Source organism: Schistocerca nitens, chromosome 10 (genome assembly GCF_023898315.1).
Source record: "Schistocerca nitens isolate TAMUIC-IGC-003100 chromosome 10, iqSchNite1.1, whole genome shotgun sequence".
Lineage (NCBI taxonomy): Eukaryota > Metazoa > Arthropoda > Insecta > Orthoptera > Acrididae > Schistocerca > Schistocerca nitens.
In genome coordinates, this window is record NC_064623.1 from 153961251 (window position 1) to 153985523 (window position 24273).

General features: G+C 40.3%; 1 protein-coding gene across 1 annotated transcript in view; it reads right to left on the reverse strand.

Moving 5' to 3' along the window:
* Positions 1–24273, reverse strand: part of LOC126209950 (uncharacterized) — a 159337-nt gene that overhangs the window by 50112 nt on the left and 84952 nt on the right. The window contains exons 5-7 of the mRNA XM_049939065.1: positions 19436–19539; positions 7578–7684; positions 2420–2709 (exon numbers count right to left, since the gene is read on the reverse strand). Coding sequence (XP_049795022.1) covers positions 2420–2709; positions 7578–7684; positions 19436–19539 — 501 coding nt within the window. The remainder of the gene's footprint in view (positions 1–2419; positions 2710–7577; positions 7685–19435; positions 19540–24273) is intronic.

Below are 24273 nucleotides of genomic sequence, written 5' to 3' on the forward strand. Positions count from 1 at the left end.
CTAGTGAGAACTGGACCAGTGAATGCACAGTCAGCTACCGGTTATTCTGTTTAAATGCTCGAAGTGTTTTACATTTAACAGTGCCCAAAAATAATATAATCTTCAAAGCTGAATTTTTAAAAGACTGTATCATACACATTCAAACTCTACTTCTGGTGAAGAATTTAGTCTGATAGCTAATAATATAGCACACAGCGATCTTTTCCAGTGTGCCTGTCTGGTACACACACACACACACACACACACACACACACACACACACACACACACACACACACACACACAGAGAGAGAGAGAGAGATATTGAAGAGGTCTAGGTTTATTATTTTTCCGATTTTGATCTGCCAATTAGTGCTATACAATACACTGTTTCTTAAATGACACCTGTCCTACTGTAGGCAAGAAAGTGCAGTATCTGCATGTCTACAGTGTCGAGGAACCTCATTAGCTTTATCTACCAGCCCACACTACAACTATAGTTTTTTAAACACTAAAAATAACACTCACTGGTCAGACATGTTAGAAATATTCATGAGGTGGAAAACATGGAGGGGTGCTGAGTGTGGAAGGCAACCAAGCAACATTTTAACACAAAATACATCTTTAAAAATTGACTAATAAAATAATTATTGTAATCTCATTTCTATGTTAGTATTAAATAACTGATCATTTTGTATGGCATCTGCTGCAATTGCTGTATAACAATTAAGAAGCCTGATACCATATCATGCAGTCTAGAGTAAAAAAAAAAAAAAAAAAATTACACCTTGGTCTAGACTTGAGCTCTCAAAGTTGAGTATTCTAACTAATGCAAAACCCCAACCAGTGCACTAGCTTCTTTGATGTCCATGTTCTACCGAAAATATGTATGGGACAAAATTTTTATTTACAGGTTGTCACAGGAGAATTAGCCAATACTCAAGGATGTGACAGGCACAGTCATTTGAAGCAGAAAAACCCTAAAATGCATCTTAAGGGCTCTGAGCAGTTCTTCAACTTTGATACTGCAAAACGGATCTCTTCTACTGCAAGTTCTTTGCTTCCCATATTTTGGGAGGAGGTAGGAAGACCCAAAACAAGAAAAAACTGGCTGATAAACCTGGGTTCTAAAATTCATATCTAAAGAGTAGTACCAGGAAAAACTTCGAACATAGTAATGCAAAAAATAACACAAAACTGGTGGCCTCCACAAAATAATTCAAAACCAGTGCTTTTTATGAAATTTCATGAAATCTGTCATTTTCTCATACACAAAATGTTATAAATCTGAGGACAAGAATTTATCAATGTTCGTAACTGCTAGTTATTGAACGCTGAAATCACATTTTGCCTTCTTTATTTTTCAAGGCCGAGGATCATCTATGATCTAAAAATGACAGTTTATTTCCCTTATAACAAACTATGATGTAAAGCAAAAAGCACTAAAATTGGAAAAAAATGGAATTTGGCAAAAGAAACACTGAATGTGATGAAAATTGTAACACGGAATCTGGGAAAAAATAACACCAAATTTGGGAAAAACAACAAATTTGGCAAAAAATAAGAAAGATTTTGGCACAAAATGCCAAATTTGGTAAAAAATAACACAAAAATTGGCAACAAATACACCAAATTTGGTAAAAAAAAAGCACCACACAATTTGGCAAAACAATAACAATGAAATTAAGAAAAAAAGTGAAATTGGCAAGAAAGTAACAGAGAAATTGGCAACAAAATAGCACTGAGTTTGGCAACAAAAAGCACAAAATTTGATAAAAAATAACGCCAAAGTTGGAAAAAATAATACCAAAATTAGTAAAAAATAACACCAAAATTGGCAAAAAATAACACCAAACTTGGCAAAAAATAACACCAAAATTGGAAAAAAATTGGCCATAAAATAAAACATTTTTTTGTTTACCTGCTTAAGAGCTATGAGCACTTGTTCAGTGGACGAGATGTGTTTCACAGTAGTGAAGATGGACAAGTACTCATAGTTTTTAAAGTATGCAGTTTAGAACCCATGTTTGCTGAATATTTTTTTTTCCTTGTTTTAGTAAGTGAAGAACTACTCATAGCTCTTAAGGTACACATTTTAGAGCTCATGTGTACTAGAGTTTTTTGCTTTGAATGACTGTTCCCAACCATTCCTCATGGGACAGTCTGTATATATAAGCAAAGTTAACTAGAATCATTACTAATTATTTTCTGAGATAGCCGTCTTTTATAAAAAACACTCATTACCCTGTAATTTGAGGGAAGATAACTGACAGAAGGATCACTACAATTTCACTGCACTGTTGGGAGGGAGGTGACAGAAAATAAGCAACCAGGGAATGCCAAGTATTTGGCTAGTATAGACACAGAATACGCAGCCCATCCTGCTGGGGGTGAGAACCTGGCCCTGAGAGCTACACACAGTAACAGTCAGCACACGTACCGTCCCTGACTGGCCAGCAGTCATCCCTGAAGCAGGTTAGCAGCACCTTGAGCATGCGGCCCGTGTGTGGCCGCACCACACAGTGGGACAGTTTGGCCGCCACCTCCCCGAAGCACGAACAGGAAGCCTCCCGGGCCGCGGCGTCGCCGTCCGCGTCCAGCGCCACCTTTTCGTAGTATGCGACCGCCGCCTCCAAGTGTGACTCCACCAACTCCACCCCTGCCGCTCCCGCTACCTGTCGCCACGTTTCTTGCGAATACAATCTCACACCTTCTGCTACCATGTAGTACCTGCAACAGGGTTTTACTGTACAATGCACATGCTGTTTCATTAAGATTCATCCAGATTCACGACACTTTATCTCCTACGTGAATGAAGGTAGTAACTTGGTCTAAATTTTTACTTACACATCTGACTACAATGTTTTCACTCTAAAAAGAACCATCCAGTTTCATAAGGGTATATCTTTTACATGCATGCACATAGAACACTGAAGTCCTCCTACAATTATGTTTAGGATCAAAGTTTTCATTTATATTTCCCAAACGTTCAATGAGCAGTCCACACGAATCTTTAATAGCCTGAAACACAAACATCACCACAAAATGCACCTGGCAAACTTGAGGAATAGCTACCTGTCAGCTGGCACAACTAGTAGAAGGTTGACGGCAAGTACGAGGGTATCACCAGGAGTGTCCTAGGGAAGTGTGATAGGATCGCTCTCACTCTCTGTACAAATAAATGATCTGACAGAGAGGGTGAGCAGCAATCTACAGCTGGTTGCTGCTGATGTTGTTGTGTACGGGTAGGTTGTTGAGTTTCTGTCAGAGAATACAAGGTGACAGACAGAATTATTAGTTGGTGTGATGAGTGACAGCTCGCTTTAAATGTATAAAAAAATGTGAGTTCATGCAGATGAGTAAGAAAAACAATCTCTTAATGTTTGCATACAGCATCAGTAGTGTGCTGGTTAACACAACTGAGTGACACATAATAGAACAAACACAGAAGGAAGGCGAATGGTTGACTTCAGTTTACAGGAAGAATTTCAGGGAAGTGTAGCTCGTATATAAAAGACAGCATGCAGAGCATTAGTGTGACTATTCTTGGAAACTGATTTTTCCATTTTCCATTTTTACTCTGTTTGATAGCTAACTACTCTCCTCTTGCTCTTCTCCAGAAAGCTTGAACATTTTAGATTTTTTGGTGGCCTTCCCATTTAGTAGTAACTGATGTGCTATTCAGTTGCCAGTTATGTTATTCAGGGTGTTACAAAAAGGTACGGCCAAACTTTCAGGAAACATTCCTCACACGCGAATAAAGAAAATATGTTATGTGGACATGTGTTCGGAAACGCTTAAATTCCATGTTAGAGCTCATTTTAGTTTTGTCAGTATGTACTGTACTTCCTCGATTCACCGCCAGTTGGCCCAATTGAAGGAAGGTAATGTTGACTTCGGTGCTTGTGTTGACATGCGACTCATTGCTCTACAGTACTAGCATCAAGCACATCAGTACGTAGCATCAACAGGTTAGTGTTCATCACGAACGTGGTTTTGCAGTCAGTGCAATGTTTACAAATGCGGAGTTGGCAGATGCCCATTTGATGTATGGATTAGCACGGGGCAATAGCTGTGTCGCGGTACATTTGTATCGAGACAGATTTCCAGAACGAAGGTGTCCCGACAGGAAGACGTTCGAAGCAATTGATCGGCGTCTTAGGGAGCACGGAACATTCCAGCCTATGACTCGCGACTGGGGAAGACCCAGAACGATGAGGACACCTGCAATGGACGAGGCAATTCTTGGTGCAGTTGACGATAACCCTAATGTCAGTGTCAGAGAAGTTGCTGCTGTACAAGGTAACGTTGACCACGTCACTGTATGGAGAGTGCTACGGGAGAACCAGTTGTTTCCGTACCGTGTACAGCGTGTGCAGGCACTATCAGCAGCTGATTGGCCTCCACGGGTACACTTCTGCGAATGGTTCATTCAACAATGTGTCAATCCTCATTTCAGTGCAAATGTTCTCTTTGCAGATGAGGCTTCATTCCAACGTGATAAAATTGTAAATTTTCACAATCAACATGTGTGGGCTGATGAGAATCTGCACGCAATTGTGCAATCACGTCATCAACACAGATTTTCTGTGAATGTTGGGGCAGGCATTGTTGGTTATGTCTTGATTGGGTGGTGGTGGTTAGTGTTTAACGTCCCGTCGACAACGAGGTCATTAGAGACGGAGCGCAAGCTCGGGTTAGGGAAGGATTGGGAAGGAAATCGGCCGTGCCCTTTCAAAGGAACCATCCCGGCATTTGCCTGAAATGATTTAGGGAAATCACGGAAAACCTAAATCAGGATGGCCGGAGACGGGATTGAACCGTCGTCCTCCCGAATGCGAGTCCAGTGTGCTAACCACTGCGCCACCTCACTCTGTTCTTGATTGGGCCCCATGTTCTTCCACCTACGCTCAATGGAGCACGTTATCATGATTTCATACGGTATACACTACCTGTGCTGCTAGAACATGTGCCTTTACAAGTACGACACAACATGTGGTTCATGCACGATGGAGCTCCTGCACATTTCAGTCGAAGTGTTCGTACACTTCTCAACAACAGATTCGGTGACCGATGGATTGGTAGAGGCAGACCAATTCCATGGCCTCCACGCTCTCCTGACCTCAACCCTCTTGACTTTCATTTATGGGGGCATTTGAAAGCTCTTGTCTACGCAACCCCGGTACCAAATGTAGAGACTCTTCGTGCTCGTATTGTCGACAGCTGTGATACAATACGCCATTCTCCAGGGCTGCATCAGCGCATCAGGGATTCCATGTGACGGAGGGTGGATGCATGTATCCTTGCTAACGGAGGACATTTTGAACATTTCCTGTAACAAAGTGTTTGAAGTCACGCTGGTACGTTCTGTTGCTGTGTGATTCCATTCCATGATTAATGTGATTTGAAGAGAAGTAATAAAATGAGCTGTAACATGGAAAGTAAGTGTTTCCGGACACATGTCCACATAACATATTTTCTTTATTTGTGTGTGAGGAATGTTTCCTGAAAGTTTGGCCGTACCTTTTTGTAACACCCTGTAATGTTTAGTGGTCTTCGTTGTATCATTGCTTAAATGTCTTAAAAGTCTCCATGCTCGATAGATGTCTCTTCTCGTATCTAAGTCCTCAATAGTTCTAATCTACTGAGCCCTTTTTCTCTTTTTTATAGTAATAAGCACTTGTTTCTAGTTTCCACAGTTGCTTCACCAAATGGATTTTTATGTAATAAATTGTGGTATTCTGAAAGTAGAGCAGCTTCACGTGTGATGAGACCACGGCTATAATATGTCTGGCAGCTGCAAGGTATAGATATTCTGGAGCATCTCTTTATAGCTGCAGTGCAGATATTATAGGGTTCTGGATTATGTTCTACTGAAGATACTTTAACATCCAAAATTTCTGCAAATTTCAACCATTCTGCCTTTTCAAAATTCTGTCTTCTACAAAAGAGTACTTTCTGTGGCCTGACCACAGTAAAACTTGGCACATCATTAGTCTATGTTGCGAGTTAGATATTGGGGAGCAAATTTTACACACTGTTACCTGAAACTCTTGTTATTGAGTATGAGGTCAGCACTGTAAGTGTGCCTCCTACCTCTGTTGAATGGTAAAGGTAATTTTGCATCATTGATTAAAGTAAGATGCTTCATTTTTGCCATTCTTGCACAGAGGCCACATTCTCTTCTTCATGATCATATCCCCATACATTGCTATTACTGTTGAAGTCACTTATAACAACTTTTGTATTTTCTGTCTGAAAATTGGGTGATTTATTACACAGTAAATCCAGCAGCAATTATGCTTGAAGCTCATTCAGTAAGAACATATTAAAATCTGTTCCTTTCAATACGAATGAACTTTCATGTTTTTTTCATAATGTAATAAACTGTATCATTAGGGCTACATTTGTAAAACGAGTGAAAAATTACTATGACTTGCACTGAAATCAGTAATGTTTATTTCAGAGTTCTGCAGACTGGAATGTGTTTTAACATAAAATAAATTTTTACACAATCAAACACTTTTTCTTTTATCGAACCAGTGTCAAAATACAGCACTTGTGACACAGAGGACAGACACTTTCAGGGCTTGGCAGGCTAGAAACCTTAAAACGTCTGGAGAGCCACCCAGAACTGCTACTGAATGACCAAACGAATTTTTCTTCCTCACTACCGAGTGAGGTGGCGCAGTGGTTAGCACACTGGACTCACATTCGGGAGGACGACGGTTCAATCCCGCGTCTGGCCGTCCCGATTTAGGTTTTCCGTGATTTCCCTAAATCCCTCCAGGAAAATGCTGGGATGGTTCCTTTGGAAGGGCACGGCCAACTTACCTAATCCAATGAGACCGATGACCTCACTGTTTGGTCTCTTCCCCCAAACAACCCAACCGAACTCTTCCTCACTATTTCTGGATACTGCCACAATAGCTAAAAGAAAATACTTAGCTTTGCTCCTACTACCCCACCTACAGTGTGCTGTTAATTTTTATAACACTCCACCCCCGGATACTCTGAAAATTACTGAAACCACCTTGGATCCATGTTGTGTAGTAAATAGTACTCCAGTCACAACAGTGGATTGTGAGAATTCTATATATAACCTGGAACCTATTTAACCCAATGCCAATACTGCATAAATATAACAACTAATCTATTAGATATTACAACACCAATGCTTGTATTGTCACTTAATTACTTTTGGTTACAGATTTTTTGCTTTATAGTATATTAGAAGGCACAACTAACGTTCCATAAAAACACGGGAGAACTGCCGGATATCAGTAACTTCCTGCCACGATATTTCGGCGCACAACTAACGTCTTTGAATAGTAACATAGATAATGGGCTTCTTACACAAAACTTAGGTTGTGTGAAATACAATTTTGTGGAACATTGGCAAAGTATGGAGTATTTTCTCAAGTCTGTGAAAACTATACAATAACTTCATAAAATGATTTTTATAAAATTTTTAGTGATTACAATTTCTTGTCATATATCTGTAAAAAGCCTGTTACTGTTAATGACCTTAGCAACAGAATACTGACTCCTGTACTGAACCACACATATAAATCTTACAGAGATGAAGGTTTCATTACCTGTTCAGGCACATCCTAGGCAGCAGTTGGGGATAGAAGGCATTGCGAGACTTCTCCGGCAGAGCCAGGAAAAATTTCCGCACAGCTACACATGCTGCAAGCCGTACCTGCATAAATTGAAAAAGGTCATTTCAAAGTTACATTTAATGAACACATAGCAGCACTCCAGCTACATTAGCAACATAAATCAGCATTAATTAAGATCTCTGTAACAAAGTCTTGCCATATTACATAGACAGCAAAAAAGGAGTAAAATTCAATATAAGGGGAACACTGCAATGAATATACGTCAGATGACAGATGTCTAAAAGATACTCAATGACAAAACTGAAAATGACTAACTGAAAACTGTTGTTGTGGGCTTCAGTCCAGAGACTGGTTTGATGGAGCTCTCAATGATACTCTTTCCTGTGCAAGTCTCTTCATCTCTGAATAACTACTGCAACCGACATCCTTCTGAATCTGCTTGGTGTATTCATCTCTTGATCTCCCTCTATGATTTTTACCCTCCACGATGGCCTCCAACACTAAATTGGTGATCACTTGTTGCCTCAGAATATTTCCTACCAACCGATCCCTTCTTCTAGTCCAGTTGTGCCACAAACTCCTCTTCTCCCCAATTTTATTCAATACCTCCTCATTAGTTACATGATCTACCCATCTAATCTTCGGCCGTCTTCTGTAGCACCACATTTCAAAACCTTCTATTCTTTTCTTGTCCAAACTATTTATCCTCCATGTTTCACTTCCATACATGCCTACACTCCATACAAATACTTTCACAAAAGACTTCCTGACATTTAAATCTATACTCAATGTTAACAAATTTCTCTTCTTCTGAAATTCTTTCCTTGCCCTAGCCAGTCTACATTTTATATCCTCTCTACCTTGACCATCATCAGTTATTTTGCTCCCCAAATAGCAAAACTCATTTACTGCTTTAAGTTTCTGATTTCCTAATCTAATTCCCTCAGCATCATCTGATTTAATTTGACCACATTCCATTATCCTCATTTTGCTTTTGTTGATTTTCATCTAATATCCTCCTTTAAAGACAAGTTCTTTCCTGTCTCTGATAGAATTACAATGTCATAGGCAAATTCCAAAGTTTTTATTTCCTTCCCCGAATTTTTCTTTTGTTTCCTTTACTCCTTGCTCAATATGCAGATTGAATAACATCCGGGATCGGGATTGAATAACTCCCTCCATTCGCAACCACTACTTCCCTTTCATGCCCTTCGATTCTTATAACTGCCATCTGGTTTCTGTACAAATTGTAAATAGCCTTTCCCTCCCTGTAGTTGACCCCTGCCACCTTCAGAACTTGAAAGAGAGTATTCCAATCAACATTGTCAAAAGTTTTTTCTAAGTCTACAAATGCTATAAACATACAGTTGCCTTTCCTTATCTTACCTTCTAAGTTAAGTAGTAGGGTCAGTATTGCCCCGTGTGTTCCAATATTTCTAAAGAATCCAAACTGATATTCCTCGAGGTTAGCTTTTACCAGTTTTTCCATTCATTTGTAAAGAATTTGTATTAGTATTTTGCAACAGTGGCATTGAAAGAACCTGCATTGTATATTGTAGTGGCCCATACAAGATTCTGCACCTGCGATCTGAGGGCACAGCTGTACAGCACACTACAGGGGTGGCAAGATGCTAGCACTGACAGAGGCCTCCACTTTCAGAGGCATACGAAATCTCTCCACAGTGCATTCTACATGCCAACCAATGCATTATAGAATTGGGTCTAGCCAGCCTCGTCATCAGTCGTATGTTTACATTCAGCCTACATGTCTTGGACTAGTGGGACAACCACTTCGTAGCAAGTGTTTTTGTGTTCCAGTACTCTTGAAGTAATGACGGGTTATGTTTGTTATTAAATGTGTGTTTTTGTAGTCAGAACTCACTGGTGATGAGTAGGGTTGTTTTTTGAATGCTTTGCTGTGTGGTTGTTTTTGTCATTAGATTGTGAACTTTTTCTTGTTGTGGCATGGAAGCTCTGTTTCAAACATTGATGTAACAACAGACGGAACTTCTTATGGTCACATGACCGGCTGTGCCAGCATTGCTTTGTCCCCTTCATCTCTGGCTGTGTTTTCTCCTCCATTCTCACTGTTTTACGAGGAAGTGGCAGATTAGGAAGCGTATGAACGGCACCATGAAGCAGTATGTCATGCACGGTTTTTGTTTGCACTCTACTTTTCATGTATTTCTCCCACCTTGTATCAGGTGCTGTGGTAGTTGGCCCCATTGCAGGAACTTTCATCATTGTCTTTTAATAATTTATGCTCACTGTTGTCTTACTATTATCGCCACCACAGGCACGTTGAGCCCGCTAGTGTTGAATTCTATCAATGCAAGAAAACACCCCATCAGTCTTATCGTCACTGAGCCGCGACTTACCATACCCTCAGGCACAAGTGTCATTTTGTCACATCAAAGTTAAAAGAGTCATATGTGGATGACATGGTTGAGGATGTTATAATTTGCTCTGCCCCTGATACAGAAGTCTGGCAATGGGCCCTCCAATAAAAAAACCCTTGACAAGGTGTTGTCAATTGCTAAGTCCTATGAGGTCTCACATGCCACTGTTTGGCAGCTGGAAGCAGGGTGGCTCAGCCACGTGCAGTGCATCTGGGGAGGCCAATGTGTCGGTGGTGCAAGCTGGCCGATCCGGTGGCTTTCGTGCAGCACATAAACAGCGTTTCAGCTGCCGCTCCCTGTCGCCATCGTGTCCATCTTACTACTTCCAACATACTACATCAGTATTTCCCTAGCGTTGGGCTGTCTGTTGTAAGTGTCAATAAAAAGTCCACATTGTGGACAGCACAGAATGCAGTATCAGAGAACATGGACAAATAACCAGGAAGTGTCATCGTCATGACCTACTCCCGATCAGGTGTTCTCTACCTTCTTCTCCACAAGGGTGCTTCCTCTGTATGATCTCCTGCATGCAACCAGGCCTTTTTCATGCTGAAGGACCACCTCATGTCAGCACTGTGTCTAGTTCCTTTTGCTCCAAACAAACCATTGGTTTTAGCTATAGACATCTCACAGTATAGCGTGGGGGCAGTCCTCACCCATCAGAATGCAGATGGCTCCGAGCAGCTACTGAAATTTGCATCCAAAACTCTCAGTTCAGCACAGGTCTACTATTCTTAGGTCGAGAAGGATACTCTGGCCATTGTTTATGTGGTCCCCAAATATCATGTGTTCTTGTATGGCATCAAATTCCAACCCATTACAGACCACGAGCTGTTTGTTTCCTTATTTAGTGCATCTGCCCAGACAACAAATAAGGTGGCCCACTGACTGCAGTGTGGGCATTGTCCCTCCCCAAATATCACTACGATATCCATTTTCACCCCATTGGGTGCCATGACAGTGCAGCCACCTTATCCAGGGTGCCCGTCGGACTAGAGCCCAAATTTGACAGAGAGAAGCTTGTGTGTTTTCATTTGGATATCGCCTCCCACCAAGAAGTAGGTGGCTTTTCTATCATTAGTATCCAAATCGCCAAGGCTACAGCATCTGACTCCAGCCTCAAGCAGGTCATCTGCCTCATCCAGCTGGCTTGGTCATTTCACTCTATGGGCCATGCTTCCTGTCCACTTCCTAACTACTTCATCTCGGGCCATCGTCTCTCAGTCATAGACAGAATCCTCCTCCTCTAGAAAGATGATGTAACTCCCAGGTTGGTCACTACCAGGAGTTTATAGTGGAAGGTCCTACACCTGTTTGAATGAAGGTCACTGAGGGCTTTTCCACACCAAAGCCTTGGCTTGCAGACGTGTGTACTGGCCCACCAATGCCCGGGAGCTGCAACATTTGGTTGCTGCATGTCCCCAGTGCACTAGTCAACAGATGGTCTCCATGGCTTTGTTTTTCCCAGGCCTCCAGCAACCCAGCCCTGTGAAGGCCTCCATGTGCATTTTGTGGATCCATTTCTGAATGTGTCGTGGCTGATTGTATTGACAAATTTTCACATTTTCCAGATGTAGTCCAATGCCCCTTGGCCACTACCGAAGTTACTATTCAGGCTCTTCCAAAAAATTTTGCTGTGGAAAGTCTCCCCACCACTCTTGTTGCTGAAAATGGACCTCAGCTCCTATCCCAGGCATTTCACGATTTCTCTGTACGGTAGGGAATTCACCGTGTTCACTCACCTCCCTTTCTTCATCAGTCTAATAGGGAGGCCAAGTGCATGGTTCACACCTATAAAAGACGGATTAAAAAATATCTGCAGGACTTTGTCACTGAAAAGGGTTTTATTGTTTTTCCTGACAGCCTACCAGATGACTTCTATCGGTTGCCACAGCCCTGCCGAGCTTCTCCAAGCGTATCAGTCACCAGTCCTCCATCCGGGTTCTCACCTGCCATGACGTTCTACTGTACAGCACTTTTCACCACGGACGAAAGTCTGGGCATGTGGTTTTGGTTGGCACCCCCACTAGTTACTGGCAACCATCACGTATCAGAATGGCCAACATGTTTACACTGTCTGGATGGGAGATCAGGAGGCCCAGCACCATCAAAATCACCTCATCTGTCCTGGCAGCATCACAGCCTTCACTAGTATCCCAGTTGCTGAGTGCCACCTATCTGCCTATGTTCCAGCCTCAGTTTCCACCTGTGTCAGCACTGCCTACGATGTCACAGCCTCCGATAGCAGCACTGGTGCCTCCCAGCCGGTGGCATGCTCCTCACCAGTTCAGTGTCTCCCACACGGCCTCAGCCTACGGCGGAGTCACCTCCACCTTTCCCACTGCCACCAGACATTGAAACGGATCCTGGCTCAGAATACCCGTCACCATCCTGTCATCTCACGCTCCCACAGGGTGTCATCAGGGCGCTCTTCGCACCGGCGTCTTTTGCCCACATTCCGAGATCTTCATCAAACGGGAGTTGCTCTCCCTTCTCACGTCTGAGCCCTCCACAGATGTGGGCACCATCTCTACGTTGCGGCTGCCCACTCTTTGCCTGGGGAATCGGTGACACTGCACCCCCAAGGGGGAGGAGTGTAGTGACCCACACGAGATTCGACACCCGCAAGCCGGGTGCACAGTTGTACGGTGTGCCACAGATGTCGTAATATGCTAGCAGTGGCAGAGGCCCCCGCTCTCAGATGGGAGCACAGCCTCTCAATAGTTCACTCTACCCCCAGCTGACAGCTTTTGGAGTCAGGCCCGGGCAGCCTCACCCTAAGTCAAACGTTTACATTCAGCCTATGTGTATCAGACTAGCAGGACAGCCACTCTGTGGCTAGTGTTTTCCTGTTCCAGTACTCTTGAGGTAATGAAGTGTCATGTTCATTACTATAGGTGTGCACTTGTAGTGAGAAAATACATATGTAAAGGTCATTCTAAAAGTAAAAAACATTGATAATACGAGCCATGCAATTCTTCACCCACCCCTGCTGCCATATCAAAGACCTTCCTAATTGATGGTGCAGGCATGATGCTAACTGTGAGACGGACTGGTTGTATACAGTTTTTTTGCACAATTTTAAAATGCATGATAATATTAGTGGTCCAGACACGTGTGATGCTCTAGTGTAAAATGGTTTCTGAATGCAAAAATTTGGTGTATCAAAATTTACACACAGATAACTGAAGTTTATTGAAATTTGATGAATAAAGTTTCATTTCAAAAAGGTGCATCATGTTTAATGCTAGATGAATGGACAGGTTGACCTTCAGTTGTAACTGAAGAACCCAACAAGTGTGGAAAAAATCCAGCAGGATGTATTGATCTTCTGCTTTCCTGAAATTTCACAATCCGTTCTTTATCAAATAGTTAGTGACAATTCAGGGTATACAGAAGTGTATACAAGATGATAGATGAACACATTTGCATAAATGGGAGCTGTACTGTAAAATAGGGATGAGTTGTTTTTTGACCTGCACTGTTACTGGTGATGAAACCTGAGTTTTGCATAAAAGTCCAGAAATGAAGTGCCATCAATGGAATGATATCCCAAACAAACTTTGAGCATCAAAAAATTATGGCCACAGTGTTTTGGAAGTACAAGGGCATCCTACTCACTGACTTTACACCTACAGGAGAGACTAAATTAGAGAGATTCGAGCATGCACGGAGGCTTTCTGGCAGTCGTTCTTCCCGCGAACCATACACGAGTGGAACAGGAAAGGGAGGTAATGACAGTGGCACATAAAGTGCCCTCCACCACACACCGTTGGGTGGCTTGCGGAGTATAAACGTAGATGTAGACTATAACTGCAATGTCCTACCGGCAGACCCTTCGCCACATGCGCCGTGCTGTTCAAAACAAACAATGTGGCCTGGTGTCCAGAGGCGCTGTGGTTCTTTACCATAATGCTCACCCGCATTTGAGTTAGCAGTTTAAATGGGAAATTTTTGAGCATATACCTTACATCCAGGACTTGCCCTGAATGATTACCATTTTTGCCCAAATTGAACAACTTTTTGAGCAGAAAGCACTATGGAAATGACAGTTGACTGAAAGAGGATTTGAGTGACTGTGTCAGCAGAAGGCATAGGGAAGCTTTCAATATTCAATTTATTGCTCGTAACATATAATTTTACATGCATGTGCGTTTTCAACTAAGTATAAAGTTTTTACAATTAAAATTTTTTTAGTTTACATTATTTCTTATTATGTTGTAATTCATGTTAAATTCAAGTTATAGGGGCATTTTTAGATAAGCCACTGCTTAACTTCCTTCTTAAAAGTATCCCCTGTCAATATCTAAACTTCATTTGGCAACAAGTTATTACAAAAAGCTGCTTTGACATAGGGGATTTTCACTGTTGAAGTTAATCTTCTGTTAACCATATAAAAATCTTTTCTATGCCTTGTTTCATAGCTATGAATATCCATGTTTCTTTTTGTGATCTTAGTGTCTTTTTTCACTAGCATTATAATTTCTAGTATATACATGGCATAAATTGTAAGAATCTTGTGTCTAATGATTAGGGGTTTGCATAAGTTCCTGGTTTTACTTTTGCTCTGATCCTCAAGACTCATTTCTGCAGTATGAAAACCCTTTCCATATTAGTTTGGCATGTCCCATCCCATAGTACTATTCCATAAGACAAGACAGGATATACTAATCCATAATATACAGTCCTTAGGGTTTCAGAATTAAGATACTGTGATAATCTTCTTGATACATATAGATTGGGTGTTATATTTTTACAGACATAATCAGCTCACTGCTTCCATGAAAGTCAGTCATCTATGCATAAACCCAAGAATTTACAATCTGTACAGGTTTTTGGTAGATTTTCATCAATCACAGTATTCTGTCTGTTTGGACTACTTGGTTTAAAATGAATAATATAAGTTTTTTCTATGTTCACTTTTAGGTTCTCTCTTTCAAAGTGAGCTCTTGCCTTTTCAGTAAAGTTACGTATCTCATCAACTAGGCTGGGCTCATTGTCTGCATAGCAGACATCAGATGCATCATCTGCATATGTAGTGATCAGCTGCCTATTGACAAGAGAATTTTGGAAATCATTCACATAGCATATGAATAGGACTTGACCTGAAATGGAGCCCTGAGGAACACCAAAATGTATATTTCTTATACTTGACCTTCTCCTCTCCACTATTTCTCGATTAGAGTACATAATTTCAATGCAGTATTGTCTACCCTTTAAATATGTTTCTAGAAATTGCGTTAGTTTTCCAGTGACACCACTCTTCGGAATTTTTGATAAGAGCACGTCATTATGTACTCTATCAAAAGCCCTCGAGAGGTCCAGGAATACTCCTGCCAATTGGGATTTTTCATTTATTTTTCAGGTACATGATGGACAAATTGTACCGCTACTGACGTGGTACTTCAACCTCTTCTGAAACCATTCTGGAAATCACTTAATATGTCAGAATTGTTGTAATGTTCCAAGATTTTTCTTAAATTATTATTTTCTCTATCAGTTGAGAATAGGGCAATGGGTCTGTAGTTCTGTGCATGTTTTACTTCCCCCTTTTTGTGTATTGTTTTCACTACAGACAGTTCAAACTTGTCAGGGAACACATCGCCTTCGAGAGCACAGTTTACTAGATGAACTAGTGGTTTCATTAGTTCATGTTTGCATTTCTTCAATAGATATGTGGAAATTTCATCTAATCCTGCAGATTTTTTGTTTCTGAGGTTATCAATAAGCTTCAGAATGTCATATGTACTTATTCGGGTAGTGTACTGCAGTTCTGTTTGTTACAGGACTCAAATGAGTGCTGTATATCCTGTTTCATAGAGACATTTTCAACTGTATATATGAAGTAATTATTAAAAATATTTCTGACTGGAAGAGGATCTGAGATATCTTCATCATTCAAATTGTACATTATTACTTTTAGCTTCTGTTTCATTGTTTCTCACTATTTACAAGTGACCAGCAAGTCTTGGAAATTTTATCTGAACCTCATATCTGTTGGCTGATTCTTTCTGATTTTAATCTCCTGACTTCTTTGCGGTACTTATATTTGTACTGACATAGAATTCTTTACGTAACTCTTAGCTAATCAAGCTATACATGTTTCCCATTTTTTTCTTTTGTTTTAAAATCTAATGGCACAGATTTTGATTTTGAAGATTGATTTTTCTGGATACTCACATATTTTAATGGCATGGTTCTTTTTATGTGCTCAGTCATAACTTCTGTGAACATGTTCCGCTTATTGTTGACCCCCAATGGTAGTCATAACTGATTTCCACGATTTGTGGCTTAAACTATGTCTTAGTGTAGCGGTGTTGTTTGCAGATAATATTCGCCTGTGCTCGTACATTTTTCTTGGTCTGAATTTGGTATTAATTTTAGCACTAGTGTTTGGCCTAAATGATATGAGAGGTGACCATTTACGAATTCTTTTGTGATGCGGTCAAAATTTGTGATAACACAATCAATTGAACTACTATGTGTGTTAGCTATTCTGACGGGTAGTCCAACACGATCTTTAGCCACATAAGACAGGATACAATTTGTACAACATTTGCTTCCCTGACCATCATGTAAAGTGTTGACATGCAGATCTCCCAGTACGACAAGATTTACACTTCTACAGCCTGACAATTTACTTAAAAATCCATCAAGTGATTTCAGAAAAGCATAAAAGTTTCCACAGGGAGATGTATATACAACTATGATATAGAAAGGAACAGTGCAAAATGTGATTTCAAGAACTGCAATTTCAAAATCTTTGTCAACACAGAAATTGATTCCCCATTGCACTTTTTCTATGGTGGTTATGAACTTAATTTTTCTTGAGTAGATGGCAACATCACCACCTTTATTGTGTGTTCTGCAGCAGAACGTAGCTAGGTTGGAGCCCTCTAATTTGCAATATTGAATGTTGTCCATTGTTTTTGGTGTTCTGTAACTATTACTACATATGGAGATAGTCCTGTGATAAATGATTCAAAAGCATCTATAAATTATGCATCTATAAATTATTCTCATGTCGATTGACGCCTGTTTGAGGCACATATGAAACACATACACTTGCATTTGGTGTTGCGCTAGTGGAAGGTTTTATTGTCTTAAAAAGAAACAATGCTCTTGTCCTGCCGATTTATTGTTTTATTACTGACCTGGCATTTCATGGTTGAATCTCCGAAGTATTCATTATTTTTGTTCTTGAGAGGGATGGCCTCTGTAGCACAACACTGCACATTCATTCAATTTGCTGTTCACTACTTCTTGGATCCATTTTATAACTAAGTCCTTCCCTAGTCTGTTGTGATGTAAGCCATGGGATGTGTGGAATCTTCTTGCATGGCAGACGCTCTATCCATCTGAGCTCAGATGGATAGAGCGTCTGCCATGTAAGCAGGAGATCCCGGGTTCGAGTCCCGGTCGGGGCACACATTTTCATCTGTCCCCGTTGACGTATGTCAATGCCTGTAAGCAGCTAAGGGTGTTCATTTCATTGTAATTTCATTCTAACGAGCTGCTTGCTCACCGATAGTATCTGTTCTTTCGGACATGTCTGAAAGAATAGATACCATCTTAGTAAATATATAGTTAAGGCTCACCGGCCACTTGACCATCTTCTTCTTCTGTGTGAATGCACAAACAGTGCCCAAACTCTTACGGGAATCGGCAACGTGCCGCAAGTAATGAGTATAATGGGAAGGGGCAGTACGAATGTAGTGCGGGACAATACGATGAGAATGTGGGTTTCGCGGAAGGTGTGCCAGAGATAAATCCCTGCAGTCGCGCTATCCTCTGTGTCCTCGGTGGCTCAGATGGATAGAGCGTCTGCCATGTAAGCAGGAGATCCCGGGTTCGAGTCCCGGTCGGGGCACACATTTTCATCTGTCCCCGTTGACGTATGTCAACACTTGTAAGCAGCTAAGGGTGTTCATTTCATTGTAATTTCATTCTAACAAGCTGCTCGGTCACCGATAGTGATATGTCCGAAAGAACAGATACCATCTTAGTAAATAAGTTGTTATTTGTTGTTGCTGTTTTCATGTCATGGTTAATAGAAGTCACTGCCTGAATTCTTGTGCCTGGTTTCACTGTGCTAGTTATTTTGTGACTGCTTCTAGATTGAAATTCGGCTGCTATGTTCTGTCCTCGAGTATCTTGAAATAGGTTTATTTTACACGTTTTTGCTGGTTTATGATAACTGTTTTCAGGTCTATCGGCACTTGGATGTTATATGGTGGCACTGTTTGTTTTGTCTTTTTTGTTCATATTAGTTGATAATCCATCTTGAGGAACACTTGATTTTGATTCACTACACTCAAGGTTGAATTGTTTTTTTCCTGTAGTTGAAAGCGACTCTGTCATTCCGTGTTTCTGATGTCCTTTTTGTTTCCACGTGATTCGACGCAGCTCGTTGAGGTATCACAGTCTACAGTTGAAAGCTCATGGAGGCCTGTGTCAAATCTTTAAATTTGGTTGAAAACAATGTGGAAAAATAGCTAAGGTGTAAAAACATGTGGAATAAATTTTGTTTCATTGTCTTGAATAAAAATGTCTGAAGAAACAAATGTTCTTTACTCTGTTGTTGGAGAACAACTGATGGAGACATGCACTGCACCAAGGACACAGAGTAGTGATGGAGGGTGGGGGATGGAGCGGAGTATTATGATATGGCAGATGTTCACTTGGGCTTCTGTGGGACCCGTGCTACTAATCGAAGGCATCATGACAGCTGTGGCTAAATGAACACTACTGCGCACAACATGCTCAACATCCTCCCCGATGGCGACGGAATCTTCCAGCAGGATAACAGTCTGTGCCATAAGGCCAGGATTGAGCTACAGTGGTTTGAGGAACATGACAGTGAACTTGTGTTATTGACTAGGGCCACTACATTCACCAGATATTAACACAATAGCACAAAACTGGGACAGTAACAAGTGCCAGCTCCATGCCCACAAATGGGTGGCCCATAATTTAAGGAAACTGCTCGACCTGTGCACGGAAATCTGGTCCCGCATACCTCTAGAAATCTGCCAAGGACTTGTGGAATTCATGCCATGCAGAAATGCTCCTGTATTGTGTTCCAGTTTTTCAGCATACGGACAAAATGTTTTGGCTTATCAGTGTGTAACTCATGAATAATGTGTTAAAAATAATGCTTTGTTACAAAAAAATGATGTGCGATCAGTGATTTCTTTAAGTTTGTCATTATGTCCCAATACACACTGTATACATTGATGCCCACTGCCAAGATGATTATCTGCTTCGGTACAATGCAAGAACAAACACATTTTGTGTTTTGTGTTCTTTTCAGTGCAGCCTGACATAATAATTATATAGGTAAGATTGCAGTTCATACAATGTTGCACCCATTTAAGGAATCTGGCACCAACTCAGTTTTTGCCTATGGCCAGCAGGCAGCACTGTTATTACCTGACTCCAGGTGTCCTCCAGACCCTTTGCCAGGTGCCCACACAGCTCGTGCCCCACTGCAAACACAGGGTTCATGTCCTCCCGCTCAAATTCCGATTCACCATCTGCAACACAATGCACGTTGTGGTAGCCAATGCCCTGTGTGTATGTCTTATCATAGATCTAATTCTAATTCCTACTGCATAAATGGAAAATGAGTAGTAGTTGTCAACTATGCCACAAACAAATTAGTGATTTAAGATATCCCAGCACAACATTACGTCAATGGCCAAAGCCGACAAGTCAAATCGAACATTCCTCTTGAGCCATAATTTTTATTATTTTATTGTATATTTACATTCATATTTACATCTGTATCATATATTAACCATGGTTTAACACTATTTGAAGCAATTTATGACTTACAATCCTATACAAATTGAAACTTTGTGCATACATGGTCCGATTCTGTCATCTGAGTAACTTTAAGTCCAAAAAGGTAATGCTTTAGTCTTTAAATGCTAATTTTGTGTAAAATACTCAGAATGTTTTCATCAAATGAACTAGAATTTACTATAAAATAATGCAGTCAGATGTCGAAAATACAAACATTTAGTATTTGTCAACATTCAGGGTAATTTTAAAGACAATATTTTGTACAAAACAATATAACTTCAACATTTCAGATGCTACAATTGAACAGAACTAAAGTACTTTATTTTTATCTTTGATATTTTTACACATTAATGTTAATTGTTAAAATTAAACATTTTACAAAATTTAGTACAGGAAAACTTGGTTCCTAACAAAAATATATTTTTCAAATTTATTAATCATTTTTGCAGAATATTTTGTCATATTTAAGATGTTTCAAACCTATGTTTCTTCATTATAAATCATGATAAATTAACATTGCAACAAGATGAAAGTATTTACCAATTGTTGTTTATCTGAATTGGTGCACAATCTAGTTCAGAAGTTTGTAAAATAGAAGTAGTTGTTTGAGAGCAAGGTGTTAGCTGTTATGGAAGTGGTTCAAAAGTTGAGAATACATGGAAAAACCATTGAATTTGGCTGTCAACATTTATTTTAAAAGTAACCTGTTCCACATGATGTATGCAAAGTAATTAAAATCCAAGACTTTTTCCACAAGAATAAGGCTTAGTCACAATCAGCAACTGCTGATAGCATTGATTCTTCAAGCTAAGTATTAAATACATATCATTTCCTGCCTTTAAATAACTTTAAAGGTATTAGAAGTAAATCAATTTATTGGCATGAACTGCATTTGTAAATAAATTTTTGTATCAATTTTTGTCAGCACTGAGAGCAGGTATGTTACACACATCACTTCAACATTTACAGTCAGCAAGGCACCCACTCAAAATGGCACATGCTTTGCTGCAGAATGAAAGAGTCAATCTGGTAATCACCCAGGTTGTGGCTAAAGCCATCCTCATACAGGGAGTGAAATAGAATGTGGATATGGAACTGGACAAGTTTTGTGATAGGATTTCATGCGGCAGAACATTTTCAAATGTGAAAGGCAGAATCAGAGGAATGTGGACAGCGAGATGTGAAACAGATTTCTATGTCATAAGCGGAGTGTAAGAGATGCCATATCGGATTACATCATTTGCAGTTATATTTGATGTATTTTATATTAAAATTTTTGTGCTATGCTGTTTCTAAACACCAGCACATTAAGTGCCTCTCAAAAACATATTTTTCGTACATTTTTTACACTAAAGTGAAATATCAGTGGTTAGGGCTTTTTGTACGACATATGCTATGTAACTCTGACATTTCAAACAATTGGAACATTGAAGATTTATTAATTATATATCATTTTTATATGATTTGTTATAATCAAATGTCAGGTAATAATATACTGGACGTGTAAGCCTTAAGGATATTGTAAGATGAAAGACACTGACTCAAGTAACATCTGTCAACTGTGGTGTAGTAGATAGACAGTTGGACTACGAACTAAAGAGTCAGGGGTTTGAATCATGCTTTCTGTAATCTTTTTTATTTGTCTTTATATTTTCTAAAAGACTCTTGGGCTTTCTTGCTTAACACAAGAATGTTCTGGAATTTTCACTGTCACATATTAATAAGAGCACTTTACATTCAGAAATGAGTTTGTTTGATTTAGTTAACATACCAGCAAGATACACCAATGAATTACAAGGTTACTTTCTATGTCGCCAGATGATTCCCTTACAATTTAGTACTGAGTATATTGCAGACAGTAAAACATGACTAACATACAGAGTGGGAAACAATTGTGTGTTTCAATAGAACTGACATAATTATTTTATGCATGTCTGTTTTCATGTGTTTGGTGTGCTCCACATACTGCTGACAACCGCCACTGAAGAGCATTGGGATCACAGCTCACAATGAGGATCACATTCTGCATGAGGACTGCTCGAGTCATTTCTCTGCAACATCCTTTCTTCCAGAAGCATTAGTCCTAAAAGGCATGCACGAGAGCTTCTGTGAGGTTTGGAAAGTAGGAGAGAAGTAATGGCATAATGAGGGCAGGTCATAAGACATGCCGGAAACACAAGGCCCTGAGTATGAGTCACGGTCAGATACACAGGGGAGATGTATGTGCTCCATATATTCTTATCAATGATTGGCACTTGCAAAGCAAAATCATACAATAGAGGAGAGCGCAAATATTGTGGGGAACCATTGTTTCACTTGCATGTGGAGAACCACGCCAAGGGAAACATGTGTCTTCAACATGGGACAGCAATTGCAGTAACTTTATGAGAAGGTCAAGAGAAGTTTGAGAAGTAGTACTGAATTTCCTTACAGCAATAACCACACTAGGCGAAGACAAAGCCCGTCACAGCTGCTTACAAAGCCAAGGTTGAGTGACTAAAAGGTACTCTCATATGGCAAGAGGTGGAAACACATTCTGCACCCAGCAATACGATAGTCTCCCAGGTGTTATGGTGTGGGGAGGCATAATTTGCACGAGTGTACTGGACTCCACATCAATGCACACAGGACACTCACTGGCTAACATTATTGTGACACTGCACTTCTTCCCCAAGTGCATCTTTTAGGGAGTGCATTGAACCCCGACTTCATTTTTATGGATGGCAAAGCGTGACTGTGACTGCCCTGAACGTCACAGGTGGAGGTGCTCTCGGAACAAAAGGGTATTCAGTGAATGGACTGGTCTGCTTGTCCCCCCCCCCCCTCCCCCAACTTAAATTCCATAATAACTCCTCATTAACCTTACGGCCAACATGGGAGCACATTGAAGATTATGCAAATTCATTCATGATGGACACAAACCAAATTAAGAATCATGTTCCACCTTCTATAATGTCCAAAGGACCATCAGAAATCGTACAGAGTTCAGTGCAATTACTGTCATGAATAAACGTGTCATTTCCGTTTGTGTCATTGTATATTTATTCCACGTATCTTCCGCACTACATTGTAGCAGTTCTTTCTATAACTGCACTACACTGTAGCAGTTCTTTCTATATATTGTCTACATTTCATCGAGCTATATTACTTGTTTACTCATTATGCAAAAGTTAGTTTTGTCATTAAGTTTTGAACACCAGTTTATACAGGGTGAAGCGAAATTCGTGCACTTGGGCTTCACAGCGCGACTCCTCACATGCTAGTGATAAAAAAATTTCTCACAAAATTTCGTCTGGCGAGTACATCTGGCAGAAAAAGGAGGTTTAAGAGTGGCAATCTGGCAACACTGTAAAAACTCGTATGGTAACTAACTCCGACAGCACATTTTAATCATGCTGTACAGTTGGCGCAGTGGATAGAGTTTCAGGTTAGAATGCATGAGGTCGAGGGTTCAATCCTGGGTTGGGGGTGTACATTTTTTAATTGCTAATTTCATTCTGACATTTCATACTGTAATATACACCATTTCTAATGTCACACGTATCCTAAATTTCCAACATTTTGTAACGCTGAATGCAACAAATACATAGTTAGAAAAATAAGAAATAGACAGTTGAAACAATTAATGGGACCCAGGTGATAACATATACAAATAGTAACCGAGTTTGGACATTATTTGCAAAGCACATTGTTAGTCCTACTGGTAACGTAAAGACCTAACAAAATGTAATGGACCTGAATGAGGCATGAGTAACAGTTGGTACTAATCTATGTGACCATTAGAGGAGGGTACAAAGAAAACAGGTTTTGCTTCTAGTAGAGGAACTGGTATGAATAAATTTGAGCCCACGACGTGGAAAGGGCGTCTTTCAAAGCTGACCAATCTTCCATTTCTTCCATTTGTTTAGTGAGTCATACATTGAGCAGAGGTCACAATGGGCTAATAAATACAGATAGGGTTTTCTTCGACAAACTACATCTATCTGTTAGAAACAAAACCAATACTTTTAGGAATAATGTAAAGACAATGGCAATAAAATTCACTTTTTTCTATTGATGAGTACTTCATCTTCCATTGACAATAAGGGGATCATCAACAAGTTTCCATCTGAAGGCTCTACAGAGCAGAATCTGTATGCCAATCAGGCAAAATTATCACGAGCACTGAGGAAATCATCCCACCAAAGCACAAAGTTGAAAATACATACTTGTTAAAACACAGTGTCATGCTGCATGAAGAAGTCTGTAACTGCTTGCTGCATATACTTATCTGACAGGAACCATTGACCCTTCTTCAAGGACTTTTTTTTTTTAAGGGACCAAAGGTGTGATAATAGTTTGGGGGGAGATCAGGATTGTACAGCAGGTGCTCGAGTGTCTCCCACTTGAGTTGGTGTAAGTTCTGCATTACGAAAGTTGTGGTATGAAGTTTTGCAAGCAACAGCACCCCATGTTGCAGTTAT